The sequence below is a fragment of the Girardinichthys multiradiatus genome, chromosome 3 (assembly GCF_021462225.1).
Source record: "Girardinichthys multiradiatus isolate DD_20200921_A chromosome 3, DD_fGirMul_XY1, whole genome shotgun sequence".
Lineage (NCBI taxonomy): Eukaryota > Metazoa > Chordata > Actinopteri > Cyprinodontiformes > Goodeidae > Girardinichthys > Girardinichthys multiradiatus.
In genome coordinates, this window is record NC_061796.1 from 41,888,127 (window position 1) to 41,907,070 (window position 18,944).

The window sequence follows — 18,944 nt, forward strand, 5'->3', positions numbered from 1 at the left end:
AGTGAGACAACATTGGAAATAACTGCAGAACCTGATTTGTGTTTGGACTGTTTTGATCATGTGAAGCTTCCTGAGTTATCAGAAATATTAGCTTCATCTAAACCTTCAACTTGTATGTTAGACCCAATCCCAACCAAATTATTTAAGGAAGTGTTCCCTCTGATTACCAGCCCCATTTTAGATATGATTAATCTATCCTTAGTAAATGGATATGTACCACAGGCTTTTAAGTTAGCTGTAATTAAACCTTTACTTAAGAAACCTTCGCTTGATCGAGATGACTTGAAAAATTACAGACCTATATCCAATTTTCCATTCTTATCTAAAATTCTTGAGAAAATAGTTGCTAATCAAATGTGTGAGCATTTACACAGCAATGACCTGTTTGAAGAGTTTCAGTCAGGTTTCAGAGCTCATCATAGCACTGAAACAGCTCTGCTGAAAGTCACTAATGATATTCCTATGGCCTCAGATATGGACTTGTGTCTGTTCTGGTTCTGTTAGATATCAGTGCTGCATTTGATACAGTCGATCACAATATTCTCTTAGAAAGGCTGGAATATGCTGTAGGGATCAGGGGAACAGCGCAAGGCTGGTTTAAATCTTATCTGTCTGACAGATTCCAGTTTGTTCATGTAAATGATAAATCATCTTTAAACTCCAGGGTTAATTGTGGAGTACCACAGGGTTCAGTACTTGGTCCAATTCTCTTTACTATATATATGCTTCCAATAGGTTGAAATTATCAGGCAGCATAGGATAAATTTTCACTGTTACGCTGATGATACTCAGCTTTACTTATCCATGAATCCTGATGAGCCCAACCAGTTAGATAGACTACAAGCATGTCTTGAAGAGATAAAAACTTGGATGACTTTAAATTTTCTGCTTCTAAATTCAGACAAGACAGAAGTTGTCGTCTTTGGACCGGAGTCTTTAAAAAAGAAACTGCTTAGTCAATCACTTAACCTGAAGGGCATTAAATTGACCTCCGATAATAAAGTAAAAAACCTTGGTGTTATTTTTGACCAGGACATGTCATTTAAATCCCATATTAAACAGGTTTCTAGGATTTCCTTCTTTCATCTCCGGAACATTGCCAAAATTAGAAATATCCTATCTAGGAGTGACGCTGAAAAACTAGTCCATGCATTTGTTACTTCAAGGCTGGACTATTGTAATTCGTTACTATCAGGATTTCCAAAAAATGCAGTTAAAAGCCTTCAGTTGATTCAAAATGCTGCAGCAAGAGTTCTGATGAAAATTAAAAAGAGAGATCATATTTCTCCTATTTTAGTTTCCCTTCATTGGCTCCCTGTTAAATCCAGAATAGAATTTAAAATTCTCCTCCTCACATATAAAGCCCTTAATGATTTAGCTCCATCATACATCAGAGATCTGATTGTTCCATATGTTCCTAACAGAGCACTTTGTTCTCAGACTGCAGGTTTACTGGTGGTTCCTAGAGTCTCTAGAAGTAGAATGGGAGGTAGATCCTTTAGTTATCAGGCTCCTCTCCTGTGGAACCAGCTCCCAGTTTTAGTCCGTGAGGCAGACACCCTGTCTACTTTTAAGACTAGGCTTAAAACTTTCCTTTTTGATAAAGCTTATAGTTAGAGTGACTTAGTTTATCAGGGAGGGAGCCTTCCTCCCTCCCTGTTGGTTGGAGTAAGGGGGAGTCAGGTTTAGCCTAAACCGGCTCAGTTATGGTTGAGGTGCAAACACACCCTCCATTTCTGTTACCTGTATGACCCCTTCTCTTTTCCGATGGTTGTGATCAGTCTGACAGAGAGAGGTATCCCAATCCTTGTGGTTTTTAGTATAATAATGACCATCAGTGGGACCCTTTGTGGGTTCCTTGAGACGACATTGTTGTAAATAAGTGCCGTTTAACTAAATAATCTGAACTGAAACTATCTGTGTAGTTATGCTGCTATAGGCTTAGGCTGCTGGAGGACATAATGACCACTTTCACCCTCTTCGCTACATTCTCACACTAATCTCCAATTTTGCATTATTTGCTGTTATTTCAGCTTTTAACCTTGTTCTCTCTTTTCTCTTCCTAGAAGCTACACCTGGCCTGGCTCTGTGTCTACCTGTGACACCTTTCTGGAGAGGGGAATCGTCCGAGCTTCTGCTGGAAACAACTTAATGCTCACCCTCTACCGATGACCCACATGGCCCTGTCTTTTAGTGTTTAACCCTTTCTTTCTCCTAGACATGGAAATTGACTGAGCTTTTTCTGTAACTAATTATATGTGCTCTCTTTCAGACTCTAACCTTGAAAACTGGCTCAGAGTTTATCTGTTCTTTCTTTCTAGGTGAAACGACTAAAGGAGCTACATCCATTAACATTTACTTTTCCTTCCCATAGAAAGTACTCCTGGATCAGTGCTTCTGTGTTCTTTTTGTGTCTCTGCTGTTCTCTCAAACCCCCAGTCGGTCGTGGCAGATGGCCACTCACACTGAGCCTGGTTCTGCTGGAGGTTTCTTCCTGTTAAAAGGGAGTTTTTCCTCTCTGCTGTCGCTACATGCATGCTCAGTATGAGGGATTGCTGCAAAGTCAATGCCAGTGACTGTCCACTGTCTCTACATGCTCATCAGGGAGTAGAGATTGCTGCAAGTCACTGACTGGATGCAATCTGCTGGGTTTCCTTAGATAGACAAACATTTTATCCAATTTGAATAAAAAGCTAACTCTGACTGCACTGTTCAATTGTTAGGATTAATTGAAATGTATGTACCTGACTGTTGTGAAGTGCCTTGAGACAACATGTGTTGTGAATTGGCGCTATATAAATAAAACTGAATTGAAAATTGAATTGAATTGAATTGTACAACTGTAGATTGCATATTTGTGCAAAACAGACTATTACCAATAATATGACAACCTGTGCAAAGAATAGCTGGAATGCAAACATCTTATTGGATTTGTTGGTAGCAGCGATGGTTGCACTGTCCAACAGATGCTGGGAAGAAGGACCTGCATTAATGCTGGTTTGTGCATTTAGGATACAACATTCACTAACGGAGCTCTCCAGTTCTGCAACAGCTTCATGCATGGGGTGGAAGACATTGTTCAAAGATGTTATTTCTGCTAGAGCTATTCTGTCTCCCACCAGCTATTCAGTTTTCCTCACAATGCTCTAGAGGTGGTTCTGCTGGCTGAAATTCCCCTCAGATTTCTTGGAGTAGAATTGAAATATTCCGCTGACATTTCAGATTTTGGGCCTAGCCATAAGAGCTTGCATTTGTCAAATTTTGAAACCTGACATTTTACATAAATAAAAACTGTTTTAGTTTAGTATTAAATGACTCTAAAAATTACATACACTTGCAGTAAAATTAAAATGTTTGCTGTTATTACTAAAACAGATTTTGGTGTTTTATTATTCATTATCTGCAAACAGAATGTTGTTTTACATCTAGTTACAGCTTCAGGCAATGCCAATTAAAAGAAATAATGTAAAGGGTGAAACGAGAACAACTTAGAAATCTTAAAACTTTCACAGATTAGCTTGATGACCTCTGCCAAAAAACTGCAAAAAGATAAAACCTTTTCATTTTTAGGTCAGTTAGAATTACCAGAATGATTTCAATTTGCCAAAATAGATTTTTTGTCTTCAAATTTTAAGGTTTAATTTAAAGTTTAAATACATTGAATAAATATAATTATTCATTAATAATGGTAGAATTACCTTTTAAACTGTAGGACTTGAGTCAAACGTTTTGGGTATCATTCCACAAACTTCTCGGGATTTGTAATGCTCACCCCAAAACATTTACTTTGTTGTCTTGAAGCCACTTTGTAACTATTTTGAGGGTTGACTGCCCAACTCCGGTCCTCGAGAGCTACTATCCTGAAAGTTTCACATCCATCCCTTCTGCAACATGCCTGAATCAAATTGCTATATTCCCTATTCAGCATGTCAATCAGCTCTGCAGAGGCCTGCTAATGAAAATTCATTGGAATCAGGTGTGTTTTAGAAGGGATGCATCTAAAGGTTGCAGGATTGTAGCTCTTCCTGGCTGAATGAGGGCACCCCAAGCTTAGGGTCATTGTCCATTTGGAAGATCCATTTGTGCCCAAGGGTCAACTTCCTGATATTTTAAGATGATGTTCCTTCCTCAAGATACAATCTGATTTGTGATATGGACCAGTCTATCCTGCAACAAAATACTAATACTGCCACCCTTGTACTTCAGAGATGCAATGCTCTTCTTAAGCTTACAAGCTTTTTCCTTTTTACACCAAATGTAATGATGGCCATTACTGTCAAACACTTTCATCACACCACAGGACACAATAACTGAACTTTCCTAGGGTGTTTATGGCACTGTCCCAATACTCGCACTCCCATCCTCGTGTTCCTAAATTGCGAGTTCCCGTTGATGGGTTCGAGTACGTTTTGTGTCCCAATTCTCCAGAGTGGTCCTTAGCCCCGCCCCCTTTGTGCCCTCAATACACATTTCAGCTAAGGGCGCATCTAAGCGTACTTTGCCGAAGGATATTACCCACAATTCACTGCTGCAGGTGACATCACAACCATCAATGTAATCAACCATTAACTCAGAATAATAAGAACTGCGTAAACGTAAGACAGCAAGCCGCCGATATATTTTTTTTACAGGTTTTCTAGGCTCAACCTTATGCCAGTAGCTTCACTGTGATTTTGGGCAGTAAGTAGTCCATAACATTTAAATTACCTTTCGAACAAACATTGGCCCTGTGGCGAGTCTGGTGAAGCCTACTTCGCTTCCTGCACTTTCGTCTCCTCAAAATAATTGCTTGTTGCAGTTTTAAAATATTTTTTTTAGCAGCAAGACTCCAAAAACATAGACGGGCCCCGTCATTTTTGATGTTGCAGTTATGGTGCAGAGGTGCAACTCGATGACACCTACCGTCCAAATTCTCCAGTTTTGCAAGCTTGTAACCTGTGGAATTCAACCCCTGCTTGCATTCTTACAAAATACACACTTCTTAGAGGGGCACAGGGTGTAGTGTGGGTACTGGGACAAGGCCATTTGTTGCGTTCACAGTGTAATTTTTATTACTTCCGGTAGATCAGAATACGGCAGCAGCCGCCAGCCCTGTCCCAATACTCGCACTCCCCTCCTTGTGTCCCTGAATTGTGCGTTCCAGTTGATGGGTTCGAGGACGTAGTGTGTCCCAATTCTCCAGAGGTGTCCTTAGCCTCACCCCCTTTGTGCCCTCAATCCACACTTCGGCTAAGCGCGCCTTTAAACGGACTTTGCCGAATTATATTACCCACAATTCACTGCTGCAGATGACGTTCTGAGCAAAAACCAATCATAACCATCAATGTAATCAACCATCAAATCAGAATAATAAGAACTGCATAAAGTTTAGACAGCAGTTTAGACGCCCTTTTTGATGTTGCAGTTACAGTGCAGAGGTGCCAGTCGATGACGTAACCCCTACTGTCCCAATTCTCCAATTATGCACGCTTGTAACCTGTGCACTTCAACCTCTACGTGCACTTGTACAAAGTACACACTTCATACTGGGGCATAGTGGGTAGTCCGTGACCCACAACTTCCCATGATTTATTGCAGGTCGAATCGGATTGGTCGAGCTTGGGCAGCTGTGGCGGACAATGGTGGCAAAAATTGTAAATAAAAATGCAAATAATACGCTTTCTGTGACCCCAAATAAACTTTTAAGATGTTTTTATGCAAAAATGTACGTTTGTTGAACTCAAATATTTACTCAGTTTTTTAAGATTCCTCTTAATTTTTAAAAAAGAGGTTTGGCGTTTCGCCAGCTCGCTTTGGCAGCTGTCAGCCGACCGAGCAGTGTTCCCTCCCTCTTCCGGAAAAGGCACTCGAATCCCGACTCATCGTGTTAAAGAGCGACTGAGGTGGATATTCTGGAGACTCAACCTGGGCGCTCTTCGCTTGTGACTCCCCACGGCTCCACCCCGCCCATTTCCACCCCGCCCATTTCCACCCCTGAAGTGGTAAAAATGGAGGTGGTAAAATCAAGGCAGTGAATGAAAACAGGCAATGCTAAATATTTATACCACTAATATTTACCATGTTATCATTTTAATGACCTCCAAATTCACGGATTCTAATTTTCACAGAGGCGATATTAATCACACGTTGGTTTTTACAGCACTCAATTTTACCATGTTCAGTATTTCACACCTTCAATTCATTTCAAGTTAATTTTTGTTACCTTGACTCATACACATCCTCTATCTTTGTTCTGAACCTTTACTTCTGCAGGGGTATGGTATCAACATCAACATCCTAAACAATCATGTCAGACTTTTGTGCTAACAGTTAAATGGCCTATACACATTCTAAGAGTGCTCCCAAATAATTATTAGCTGAAATGTTTGGAAAAGAGGGCCAAGTCCCCTGGCGTTTTAGCCACTCCCAGCAATCGTCAAGCCGAGGAGAGTGAATCTACATCAGTGCAGAGGGAATGATGGCATAGCCTAGAATCATAGAGTGTACAGTTATTGCTGGGTCACAACTATTTAACTTCCTTTTCAGTTTCACAACTTTCATGGTAGCAGCACAAATGTCAAGCATATAGGAAGTATTAAAGTTGACATGCCAATGTCTAAGAAGAAAAATATGACTTCCAAACTTCTGACTTCAAACACATAAACTATGCTAGAGTGAGGCTGTTTTCTTACAGCTGCATATCTTCATTTGCCACTGAAACATAGGGCAGATATGCAACTGTGTTGTATATCTGCTATAAGCGAGCGAACAAGTTAACAAAGGCGTTGTCTACTCCTGCACGTCAGTCAAACATACTAGAATGTCTGATTGGTTTGGTCTTGCATCATGGAAAGAGGCATAATCCCTTGATAGCATAGAAATCGATGCCATACCTTCTAAAGTCTTTTTAAAGGAGCATATATCATAAATGTAAAATCATTGTTTAAACACAGAACCTTGTGGTTCTTTATGACTGACCCTACTGTGTGTGAAAGCCTCATAGTTAGAAAACAAACTAAACATAATCAGAAAAATAGCATTAGGAGAAATCCACATCTAAATGTGGTTTAAACAAAGAGATATTTGACTTTTTAATACCAATATTAATGTTTATAGTAAAGGTGTATGGTCTGTAGCAAACAAAAAACATTACAGACAGTAGGAAGATTAAGATGAGCTGTAGAACATCATGTTTTTACCACCTTCATGTTATATGTTTTATACCTCATAAAAATGTAATTTCTTTGTGTTGGCATTAGTCTTTTTGACTTATTTAAATCAGTGGCTTCAGTGGAGACCCATCTCCAAAAGCTTTTATCCCTATTATCTGCAGCCACTTGACTAGAAATATAGAAAAGGGTTTGAAAAAAGCCTTATCTCTCAGATGCCATGGGAACTCGACAGGTGGTCTGTTAGAACCAAGTAAATACAATGTGGATAATGACCATCCATCATCCAGGCTGGCTTCTGTCTTTACTTTAACCAACATTAGTCATCTCCCAGCAACGCTTCCCACCAGGACACACAGCCAGGAACTCAAACAAACAGAAAAATGATTATCTAATACACTCCTGGGAGTATAATTGGATAAACTGATCAATATCATCTTATTAGGAGGACTGTTTCAGCTAAAAGGTCAATTCTTTCAGTGGAACACATCATTTTATTCACACAAAGAATCAGGTTTTTCCAGGGACACCTGGAATGCAGCATCAGAGGTGCTTCTCACTGACACTTATGCAAGCATAAAACCTGCTTTCACACCCAACAATTCAGTTTTAAACACAAAGGGAGACTGATATGTATCAAACAAAATTTGTGCCATACTGTATTTCTCTCATTTTTCTCAACTGTGGTTCTTTCAGAGCAGAATACGTCTGTTATAATAAACTACATTTTACATCACCTACTATGCTGTGAAAACCTTTTGTCCCCTCACAGATTTATTCTGTTTGTGCTTTATATTACACTTCCATGTTTCAGATCATCAATCATATTCTAATATCAGATTTAAATCATTAAGGCAAAAAAAAAAAAAAACACTAAACCAAACTAGGCCCTCTGTACAAACATCACCGTCCTTGTGAAATCAGGAGTTAACTTTAATTGGAAAATGAGTCACACCCACACCTTTTTACAGCCAAATCTGTAGAATCAAGAAATCCCTCAAATAGAACCTGTCCGGCAGCGTAAAGTAGGCTAAAATATCTCAGCTCATTTCAGCCGCTTGTATCCAGGATCTCGTTCTTTCGGTCATGACCCAAAGTTCATGGCCATAGGTGAGGGTAGGAACGTAGACCGACCGGTAAATTGAGAGCTTCGCTTTTCGGCTCAGCTCTCTCTTCACCACAACGGACCGGCACGGTGCCCCCATTACTGCAGCAGCGCACCGATCCGTCTGTCGATCTCCCGCTCCATTTTTCCCCCACTCGTGAACAAGACCCCGAGATACTTAAACTCCTCCACTTGAGGCAGGAACTCCCCTCCAACCTGAAGAGGACAAGCCACCCTTTTCCAGTCGAGTACCATGGCCTCGGACTTGGAGGAGCTGACCTTCATCCCAGCCGCTTCACACTTAGCTGCGAACCGCCACAGCGCATGCTGTAGGTCTTGGCTAGAGGGGGCCATCAGGACCACGTCATCTGCAAAAAGAAGAGACGAAATCCACTGGTCCTCAAACCAGACCCCCTCCGGCCCTTGGCTGCGTCTAGAAATCCTGTCCATAAAAGTTATGAACAGGACCGGTGAAAGAGGGCAGCCCTGCCGGAGTCCAACATGCACCAGGAACAGGTCCGGCTTAGTGCCGGCAATGCGGATCAAACTCCTGCTACGCTCGTACAGGGACCGGATGGCCCCTAATAAAGGGCCCCCGATTCCATACTCCTGGAGCACCCCCCACAGAGCATCACAAGGGACACAGTCGAATGCCTTCTCCAGGTCCACAAAACACATGTGAACCGGTTGGGCAAACTCCCATGAACCCTCGAGCACCCAGTAGAGGGTATAGAGCTGGTCCAGTGTTCCACGGCCGGGACAAAAACCACACTGCTCCTCCTGAAGCCGAGGTTCGACTATCGGCCGGACTCTCCTCTCCAATACCGTGGCGTAGGCCTTACCAGGGAGGCTGAGGAGTGTGATCCCCCTGTAGTTGGAACACACCTTCCGGTCCCTCTTCTTATGAAGGGGGACCACCACCCCAGTCTGCCAGTCCAGAGGCACTGTCCCCGTCCGCCACGCAATGTTGAAGAGGCATGTCAACCATGACACCCCAACAACATCCAGAGACTTGAGGTACTCACGGCGGATCTCATCCACCCCCGAAGCCTTGCCACTGCGGAGCTTTTTAACCAAGTTGGTGACTTCAGCCTGGGTGATGAAAGAGTCCAGCCCCGAGTCCCCAGACTCTGTTTCCACCACGGAATGCATGATGGCAGGATTGAGGAGATCCTCGAAGTCCACCGCCCGATAATGTCCTCAGTTGAGGTCAGCAGCCTCCCACCCCCACTATAAACAGTGTTGGCGAAGCACTGCTTCCCCCTCCTGAGGTGCCGGACGGTTTGCCAGAATCGCTTCGAGGCCAACCGGTAGTCCACTCGGACTGTATGTCTCCAACATCCCCCGGGATCTGGTCAAAGCTCTCCCAGAGGTGGGAGTTGAATACTTCCCTGGCCGAGGGCTCCGCCAGGCGTTCCCAGCAGACCCTCACTATGCACTTGGGCCTGCCAAGTCTGTCCGGCTTTCTCCTCCTCCAGCGGATCCAACTCACCACCAGGTGGTGATCAGTGGACAGCTCAGCCCCTCTCTTCACCCGAGTGTCCAAAACATGCAGCCGAAGGTCTGATGATACAACAACAAAGTCGATCATTGACTTCCTGCCTAGGGTGTCCTGGTGCCAAGTGCACTGATGGACACCCTTATGTTTGAATATGGTGTTCATTATGGACAATCCGTGACTAGCACAGAAGTCCAATAACAAAACACCACTCGGATTCAGATCGGGGAGGCCATTCCTCCCGATCACGCCTCTCGAGGTGTCACTGTCATTTCCTACGTGGGCGTTGAAGTCCCCCAGCAGAATAATGGAGTCCCCGGGAGGGGCACTATCCAGCACCCCCGACAGGGACACCAAGAAGGCCGGGTACTCCACAATACCGCTCGGCCCGTAGGCCGAGACGACAGTCAGAGACCTATCCCTAACCCGAAGGCGCAGGGATACGACCCTCTCATCCACTTGGGTAAACCCCAACACGAGACAGCTGAGCTGGGGGGAGACAAGCAAACCCACACCAGCACGCCGCCTCTCCCCGTGGGCCACTCCAGAGTAGAAGAGAGTTCAAACCCTCTCAAGGAGATGGGTTCCAGAGACCTCGCTGTGCGTGGAGGCGAGCCCGACTATATCTAGTCGATATCTCTCGACCTCCCGCACAAGCTCAGGCTCCTTCCCCCCCAGCGAGATGACATTCCACGTCCCTAGAGCCAGCCTAAGCATCCGGGGATCGGGCCGCTGAGGTCTCCACCTTCGTCCGCCACCCAATCGTCTTTGCACCGGTCCCTCACGGTTCCCCCTGCAGATGGTGGGCCCACTGGGGGATGGCCTCGCGTCTCTCGCCCCAGGGTGGGGCCCCGGCTCCGCCCTACCGGGCGACGTCACATGCCTCGATATTTTTGTCCTCATGAGGGATTCTTGAACTGCTCTTTGTCTGACCTGTCACCTAGAGCGTGTTTGCCATGGGAGACCCTACCAGGGGCATTTAGGCCCCAGACAACATAGCCTCTAGGATCATTTGAGCACTCAAACCCCTCCACCACGTTAAGGTGGCAGTTCAAGGAGGGGTTTGTCTAATATTCACATTTGTTTAATGATCAGAAACATTTTGGTGTGAGAGTATCAAACAGTATCGCTAACAGGAACTCTGGCTGGGCCACTCCTAAACAAATCTGTAATTTCTTTTCTTACCCTAATGCAGCCCTCACCTGTCTATTTTTAGTTATTTTAATCCAAAACAAATTTAATTCAGATAATTAGCACATTATCCAAAATAAAGAAAAACAACTATTGTGTTCATAGACCACTTTTGTTGCCATTTAAGTGAACTTTTGTTCTCATATTTTTTCTACATAGCAAACATTCCCCCATTTGCAGCCCTCATAGCAAAATTAACAATGCAAAATTAACGTCTTTCATGACCCTGAACATCTCGATTGTTTACTCACTGCAGGGGTGCCACCACACCATGACTCTTATCGCCTAGAGGGACACTCTTAGTCAGTCTGAGTAAGCATGTGAACTGGAATTTTACTGTAAAAACATTGAGAGTTTAATTTTCCTGATAAAATACATCTGCAAACAGCTGAATTAGTTTTAAGTTTATTCGATCAGTTCATATATGATCTCAAAGCACTTTAGGATTTACACAATTAGTTGCCAATTAGGCTGAAAAAGAATTTAAAGAGCACACTTTAATATCTAATGTAAGGTCCACATTTTTTAAATATTTTGTGATTGGAAAACATTAAACTAACAGATATTCTGGTTACTGCCTAACCCTAATTTATTTATGTATTTTTTTCTTTTTTTCCTCAGTTGCCATAATAAATGATCCAAAACATCCAGGTACAGCTGATGCTCACTGAAGGGTTTTTCTGGGTCTCCAAAAGAAAAGATAGTAGTGAAGCAAATAAATAAATCCTTTAAAATGGATTCATTTAATGTACCCATTTGAAACTGAACATTGACTGATTTGTTCATTGATATCAGCTGTTTACACAGCCAAATGTTGCTACTAGAAGATCTTCCGGGCAGTTATTCCCTGTATGGTGCTTTAATGTGCTGACAATGTGCCAGCTAATTACAATATAATGTGTCTATCTTCTACAAATAGCTGGAAGCTGTAACTGCACAGAAGGTGTGCAAGCAAGAAGCACCTGTACTGACTCTCTGTACATCTCCATCAAAGCTGCTAATGCCTGTTCATGAAACATTGCTGTAAGTCTCTAACTGTGAAATTCTTCATTAAATACTGAGATAACACAGTCACAACGAAGATCGCAAAACTTAGTTTTATCTAAAGTTTTATAATTACATGCTTTGTGACCTGTGTTGTGAATGAATTAAATCTTTATTTAGAACATATAAACAACAAATATTAAAAGAATAAAACTGGCATAAAATAAAACTATATTAATGTGACAAAGGACCTCTTCTTCATTTGAAACTATAAATTACTTAGAAGGTATTTTAAAATTGCTCAAAATCGAATTATTGGAAAAGTGGTGCCTTGACCTCATCCATTACTGCATATTCATCCTAACACCCATGTAACACTATTGCATATCTACCTTGCATTTGAATGGTTTAGAAAGATGCACCAACTTTAGCTCTAAGCTTAAGACACAGAGGCCCACTTTAGATGTGTCCATGAAACCTGAAACCTGGACCGGTTATTCATGGGTTTTTCCACCTCTGTATTGTCACAATGCTGAATTGCTATGCAGATGTTCTGTATGCATGGATGAAGGTTCACTTAAAGTAGCATGTGGAGTTCTTGCAGTGCCATAGAAGAGAAGTTTTCTCAATTTTGTTAAAATCCATCTAATCAATATATCAGCACTTGGTGACAGACTGTATAGAAGCACTGAACATTCAGTCCAACATGGTTAACAGCCTTAAATTTACATGAGTCCATTGCATGGATTTGCAGTAACTGCGCAATCTCACTCAAGCATCATCCAGAGAGATCTTACAAGCTTTATTCTGACAAATTCACACTGAGGAGATTAATCATATTTTGCATTTTATTTATTTCTATTATAAGAGACATATAATGGTATTCTGTGAGACCAAATTTATAAGTCAGGAGGCATAGCCTGGAAATCAAACAGAGAAAAACAAAATACTGAAATGAGATCCTGCCCAGAGATAATGTATTTACACAAAATCAAATACTGACAGAGCTTTTTGAGGTGAGACATCCCCTTTTTCATACAACCTATGACCAGCAGGTTTAAAAAATACAGTTCCACTTCAACAGTGTAGCTGCCGCAATTCCTGTTATTTTCCTATCGTGTTGTCTGAAAGGATGTTTAATGCACTGATGTGCAAATAAGCCCTATATTTTTATTTTACAGAATAGTTGGTACAAATGGTAAACTGCCTCTCAGGGTTGATTTCCTCTAGAAAATTTCATTCGGTCAACTAACATTTATCCTTGAGGCAGTAAATGGCACATTAAAGTGTTTACAGAACTGATCATGGTTCCAGTAAACCTCACGTGTGGGGATTGTTTTGAAAAGCCCAGTGGTGGCAGGTTTCGAAGGGATGATATGTCCAAAACAGAGAGGGCATCACCATTTCTGATGTAAATCTTGAAAACGAGAAAGACTTTTGGCTGCATGTATTCCAAACACTTCCCAGTAACAATCAGCGTGTTGGATCACAGGGCCTTGCACTTGTGTATGATTCTTCTCTGTATTTGATGGGCTGTATAAGATGACACTTTATGACACAAAAATCAAAACCTACTGTAGAAGACCGACATCATCCTCTGTTTTCTTATTTTGATGATAAAAAGAAACAGTAACAGAAAACTGGAGCACAGCTGTTCTACAAATAAAAGTCAAGTTTAACAGAACATAAGAAAAACCTCAACTATTTGTAACCAAATAAGATAAATGTGATGTTTGCTTTTGTTGCCCTAGATAAGCCCAGAATTATTCATACCCCTGGCAGATTTAGATTCAAAAATGTTTTCATTTGACAAAAACATTTATTTCAGAAAGTGGAGAAAAATCCTCATTGACAGCAGTCAAACTATTCTTGTAATTGTTGACTAGCTTTTTGGCGGATTCCTCTGGTATTTTGACAATTTGTGTTTAGTGTGTTTAGTGATCACCATAATCTTTAGTTCCCTCCACAGATTCGTGACCAGAGTTTCTGCCTGTGCCACTCCTAAACATTTTTATTACCTTCAAGAAACATGTCAGGGAAATTAAAAGATTACTTTAAACATAAATCTGCCACAGAAATTAATATTTTTGGTTTAATTGTATGAGGAACTGTGGACTTTACCTTTTTTAAACTCAAGAAAAAACTCACAAAAAACACTTGAAGCAATGGCACTTACAGGGAAGATGGCCCAATACATTGTCTTAGACAGTGCGCCATCTTTGCCCAACACTCTTCAAAAATAAACCTCCAGGCTAACAATTTTTAGGGGGAAAATCAGAAAAACAAATGAAGCTGTTTCATTCCAAAATGCTGAATCAGTCTGCAAAAATATTGTCTTTTCTCTATATATTGTAAAATTAAAAATGGAAAATTTTCAAAATATGTCTTAGTAAAGAAAAATATTACTCCAGATACACAAAACATTAAACACAATTTCTTAAATTTTATCGATACTTTTATATTTTACCGGTTAGCTGACAAGAATATATTCTGGATCTTTCACTCTGGAATGAAACTCTTCAGATAAACAATAGTGACAACTGTAGAAAATCAAACACCTACAATATACTGTAGCATAGTAGTCATTTGAGCTCCTTGCGTTAGACCTTCCCTAATCCCAGTTAACACACTATTATTAAATAAGGCACACATTTACACATACAGTTAAAATTTGGCTAGTAATTATTTCTTTATTTACAACCAATAGCCACAAGGTAATACCTAGAATAACTTGAGTCCATTCTGTGTTGTTCATTCTTGTTACATTCTGTTTCATGTTTGTCATGTCCTCTAGGTCCAGAAGTATATAGTCTTGTTTATATTCATTTTAGAGGAGGTTAGAACCTTTTTTTTGAAGCACCAATCTTAAAGAAACATTCTTAGTAATGTTAATGGACCCAAATTTGTCGCCTTTGACATGACATCAGCCGAGAAAAGAAAGTTAGTCAGGGGAAGCTGCTTCGTAGATGCATTTTCTTTGTATCAACACGGACAAGGTATCTTTAGCCAACTTGTTTCTGGATGGTTTGGTGTTTTAAATTTATTTATAGGCGAGAAGGTTTGGTATGCCCAAACATGAGAGCGTACAAGTAAGGCAGAGACAAACATACTTTCAGGGAAATTTGCTGAATTTTCACCACAGATTACAAATACTGCATATGTATATGTATACATATACAGTGTGGATATAAACACACATATACTGTATATACACACACATGCATAATATAAACACATTCGAGGATGGGGTGGAAGGGGACTGGATACAAACACTACATCAAAAAAGGTTAAGCAAAAGCATGAACTGAAGCGTTGCAGGAGCCTCCGGCTTTTAAGTCTTGAAGATGTGTCAAAGTGATGTGTCAAAGTTTGTCCAACATCAACTTGTCCAAAGGCTGAGTTGCATTACAAATCCACATTGAGGACATTGGCAGCCTAATATAACGAGGTGGCATCATGTCACCTAGGTCGGCAGTTCTGTAATAAGCAAGAAGCTGAACAATACCAATATGGTACAAATATATTTGTTGGACATAACAAAACAAAAAAAGCAGAAATAAGTTTGGTTGAGGCTTTTGTCCACAGTGAGACTTGCTACCACACAATTTGTTGTATTGTTTGGTCAGGGTCTGCAACCTCAAAGCCAGAGTATTTCCACAAAAGGAAGTTCCTCACAGATGATACAGAGAGTGAAACGTCCTTTAGTCCAGGAGGTTTCCTTCTCAGTAGTTGTACTTGCCCTGTTCGTTAACTGGGGATGTGGCAGGTATGAACAGGGGCTTCGGAGGGACATCCGGTTTAAGAGAGGATGACCGGCGGACGATTGCGCCTCGGTGCTGGACTTCGTGCTGTTCACCAGTATAGCTATGCTGACGTGCAAGGTACCCATTTGGGATTAGAGGATAGTGAACCTCGCAGGCGCTGCCTGTAGAGTTCATTCGTGCCAAAAGTGGCGGCGGCTGGTGAGGTCCAACACTTCGTTGGCTAAAGCTGTGCTGACGGGGAATCATTCCTCCCCCGCCTACTGCACCTGCACTGGGCATTTTGGTAGCTGCAGAAATCAGCGAGTGCCGTTGGGAAGAATGCCTTCTCTCCAAGGTGGACTGATGGTGTGAGGGGATGTCGGGAGGAACATCCATGCGACGGGTGAGACTGTCCCGGGGTAGAGTTGATGAGCTGTAGTAGGGGGCGGATTCTGTCTCAGGAATCTGAGGTTGAATTCGGTTGGCAAAGACAAGCTGTCCTACGCCTCCGGCAGCCATCAGACCTGATGGGCTCATTAACTGTGATGTCTTGCTGCCGTTTGGATCGTGGATGTGTTTTAGGAGCTCATCCAGCGATGTAACTTCCATCACCTTCTGCGGGTAGCTGGGGTAAGGCTGAGCTAAAACACGCTCAACATTGTGGATTTTGCGTTCCTCTGGATGCAGGTGACCAACTATTGGCTGTCCGTTGGACAGGCCATGGGAGTAGGGGAAGACCTGCTGGGGAAGCAGGGCCGAACTCGGCCTGGAGCTGATGTTATGAGACTTCGGTTCCTTAGCATTGTTGCAGTTCTGATTTTTTTCCCACTGGTTTTTAAAGGCTTTCATGCTCTTTATGGGCAGTTCTGGAGTTGAGTCTGGTGTAGGTAAGCCCGATAGTTCTGAGGAAGGATGGAGGTGATGATGATGAGGATGAACCAGGTCTCCCATTGTCATTCCATGATGGCCAAATCTCCTTGTTGGGTGATGCTCCTTACCATTGGTAAATAAAGAGTTGTAGATCTTTGGAGATGACACCTCCATCTTGTCTTCTTTACTCTGGCTATCCAGGAGACCGTTGAGCTTTGCCAGACTCCGGAGAGACAGAGCATGTGGAATCTGGGCTTCTGGATCTTTTGATAACTTTTTTGTCTTGTGACCTGTATGGTTACAGTAGCACGAGACTAGGAACCCAGAGACAAAGGCTCCAAGGACAAAGGCCACCAAAACACATGCAATCAGAAGGGTGTAATGGACGCTGTGATTGGTTCTGTCCAGCTCTGGGGGTCGTCTCACACCTTTAAAATGAGAAACAATGGAGAAAAGGATACTTTAGTTAGAGATTTTCTGATTGAGATCAAATAAAAATAACTAGTAAAGCAGCAGCTGGGAGAGACAGGTTGTGTTAACATACAGGGCTTCTGTATGTGAGAAACAGCATGGGACAGGTGTTAGAACTTGGCTCCTGGCCTCTTCTCCTTCAACTGTTAACAGATCAATACTGCTTGCTTTTCTAGGATCATTGCTTCCCTTTCAGACTGGTAGAGCCCACGAGCTTCTCAGTCAGTGAGAAATCAGCTCTGCGATGAGTTAGAGCTTTAAATATTGATGAAAGCTCAGCAACAGGGACCTGATGCCATTTTCACAGACTGATTTCCAATGCGAGGATCAGGACCGAGAGCACCTGGTTATGATGAAAGAGCCAAAAATAACAGGTGCGCCCAATAGTTCACAGAGTGTGGTGACTTTGCCAACATGGACTCAAATAAGGTTGTCATACTTTTTTAAAAATGATGTCATGGGGGGTTAGGTGCAGCAATGCACTAAAAACTCAAGGCTATTGAGATAACGTGTTGGGCTGCTGTGACCCTCGTGCTGTGCTTGCCTAATGGCGTGAAAGCCAGAGATGATTGAGAAGAGTGAAACCTGCCACCTCTCATTATCAGAGCTCATTTGCAAAAGGCTGCTGCCATCTGTGGTGTCAGGCCCTCCTTTCCACCCTTAATGACAGTTTCTGTGAAACTGATTAGTCTGCAGCATGAGTCTGGCAGAGATGCACTGAGGTGGGGGGGAATGCAGGTGTTGCGAACAAGAAATTTCATCAGTTAATGAAAGCTTTGCTGATGAAAACAGAAAACAATTAAATCTAATTATACCTTATGAGATGTTTAAAATAATGATGAGGTGGGTAACTAAGACTAGGTTCAATAATTTGGTCTGCATTTGACTTAAATCTTTTTGTTAAAATCAGACAAACTTTCTATTATGTCAATGTTTTAAACAAGATTATTCCTTTTTAGAAATTTCCTTTGAACACACAAAACATTAGAAAATCATTTAATTTTAAACAGTAGTATAATTAATGCATCATAACCAGACATTTGATTGCCTATCATTATTTTGCAAATTGGTTGGGTTAGTGTGCCAATGAAAAGCAAATTAGCTTTTTTCCAAATGATATTTAATATATAAATTTTCTTAGCCTGCTTTGCAGGCAACAAACAAATCCAGATTCATTTAATTGTTTAAGCCGACAGCACTGACCTATAAATGTTGTTTAAAAGGATGAAAAATTTTGAACACACTTGTTCAAAATTACCGCCACTGATGACCTGATATGTGAGAACAGAGCTCCTACATGCCTAAAATAAATTACATTAGATCAGGAGCTTGCATATACTTGTATATTTTCACTTTAAATCTTTTAAATTCTCAAAGCAAAAAGTCCAGAACAAATGTTTGTGGTTTTGCATTGGCAATAGTCACAACCACCCCTGTAGCAAGGATCACAGCATCCAAACACCTTTCTATGCAGCCTGCAAAGAGTCTTTTAACCACCCTTTTGAGTTCTGTGAATCTTTCTACCATTGTTCTCTTTTATAATTATCCATTTTTTTCTAATAATATTAGGGTTTCGATACACTGTGGATCATTGTAAAAACCCTCCCTTCTCTATTTCTAGAGAAATTCCCTATAGTTAGCTTGACAGATTATTTTATGTTTTTCACATTTTTTTTCCATTCATTTCCTGGAAGTGTGACATCTGCATACAGAACATGTACAAGAGTGTTTTTTATTAGCTCTTTCTTCTTAAAAGGGGCTGGTCCAGTGCCAATGGCTGCATTACAACTCTAAAGCATTGCTGTTTAACATTAATGTTTTACAGTTGCTAAAATGTTGGTTTATAAAAACTCCACAATCCTTTTTCTACAAAATGTTTTAAGCTAGCCTCTTCCTAATACTTGTTTGATTTTTTTAATGAAGATGAAAGATGA

At 41.5% G+C, this 18,944-nt stretch overlaps 1 protein-coding gene across 12 annotated transcripts in view; it reads right to left on the reverse strand.

The window, feature by feature from the left end:
• Positions 1–18,944, reverse strand: part of sema6e (sema domain, transmembrane domain (TM), and cytoplasmic domain, (semaphorin) 6E) — a 260,656-nt gene that overhangs the window by 1,430 nt on the left and 240,282 nt on the right. For 11 of the 12 annotated variants that reach the window (XM_047360694.1, XM_047360697.1, XM_047360693.1 and 8 more), the window contains one exon: positions 12,761–16,967. The exons of the other annotated variant lie outside the window; for it this stretch is intronic. In XM_047360694.1, the coding sequence (XP_047216650.1) occupies positions 15,649–16,967 (1,319 nt within the window). In that variant the 3' untranslated portion in view covers positions 12,761–15,648. Of the gene's footprint in view, positions 1–12,760; positions 16,968–18,944 lie in introns of those variants that run through there. 12 annotated transcript variants of the gene reach the window in all.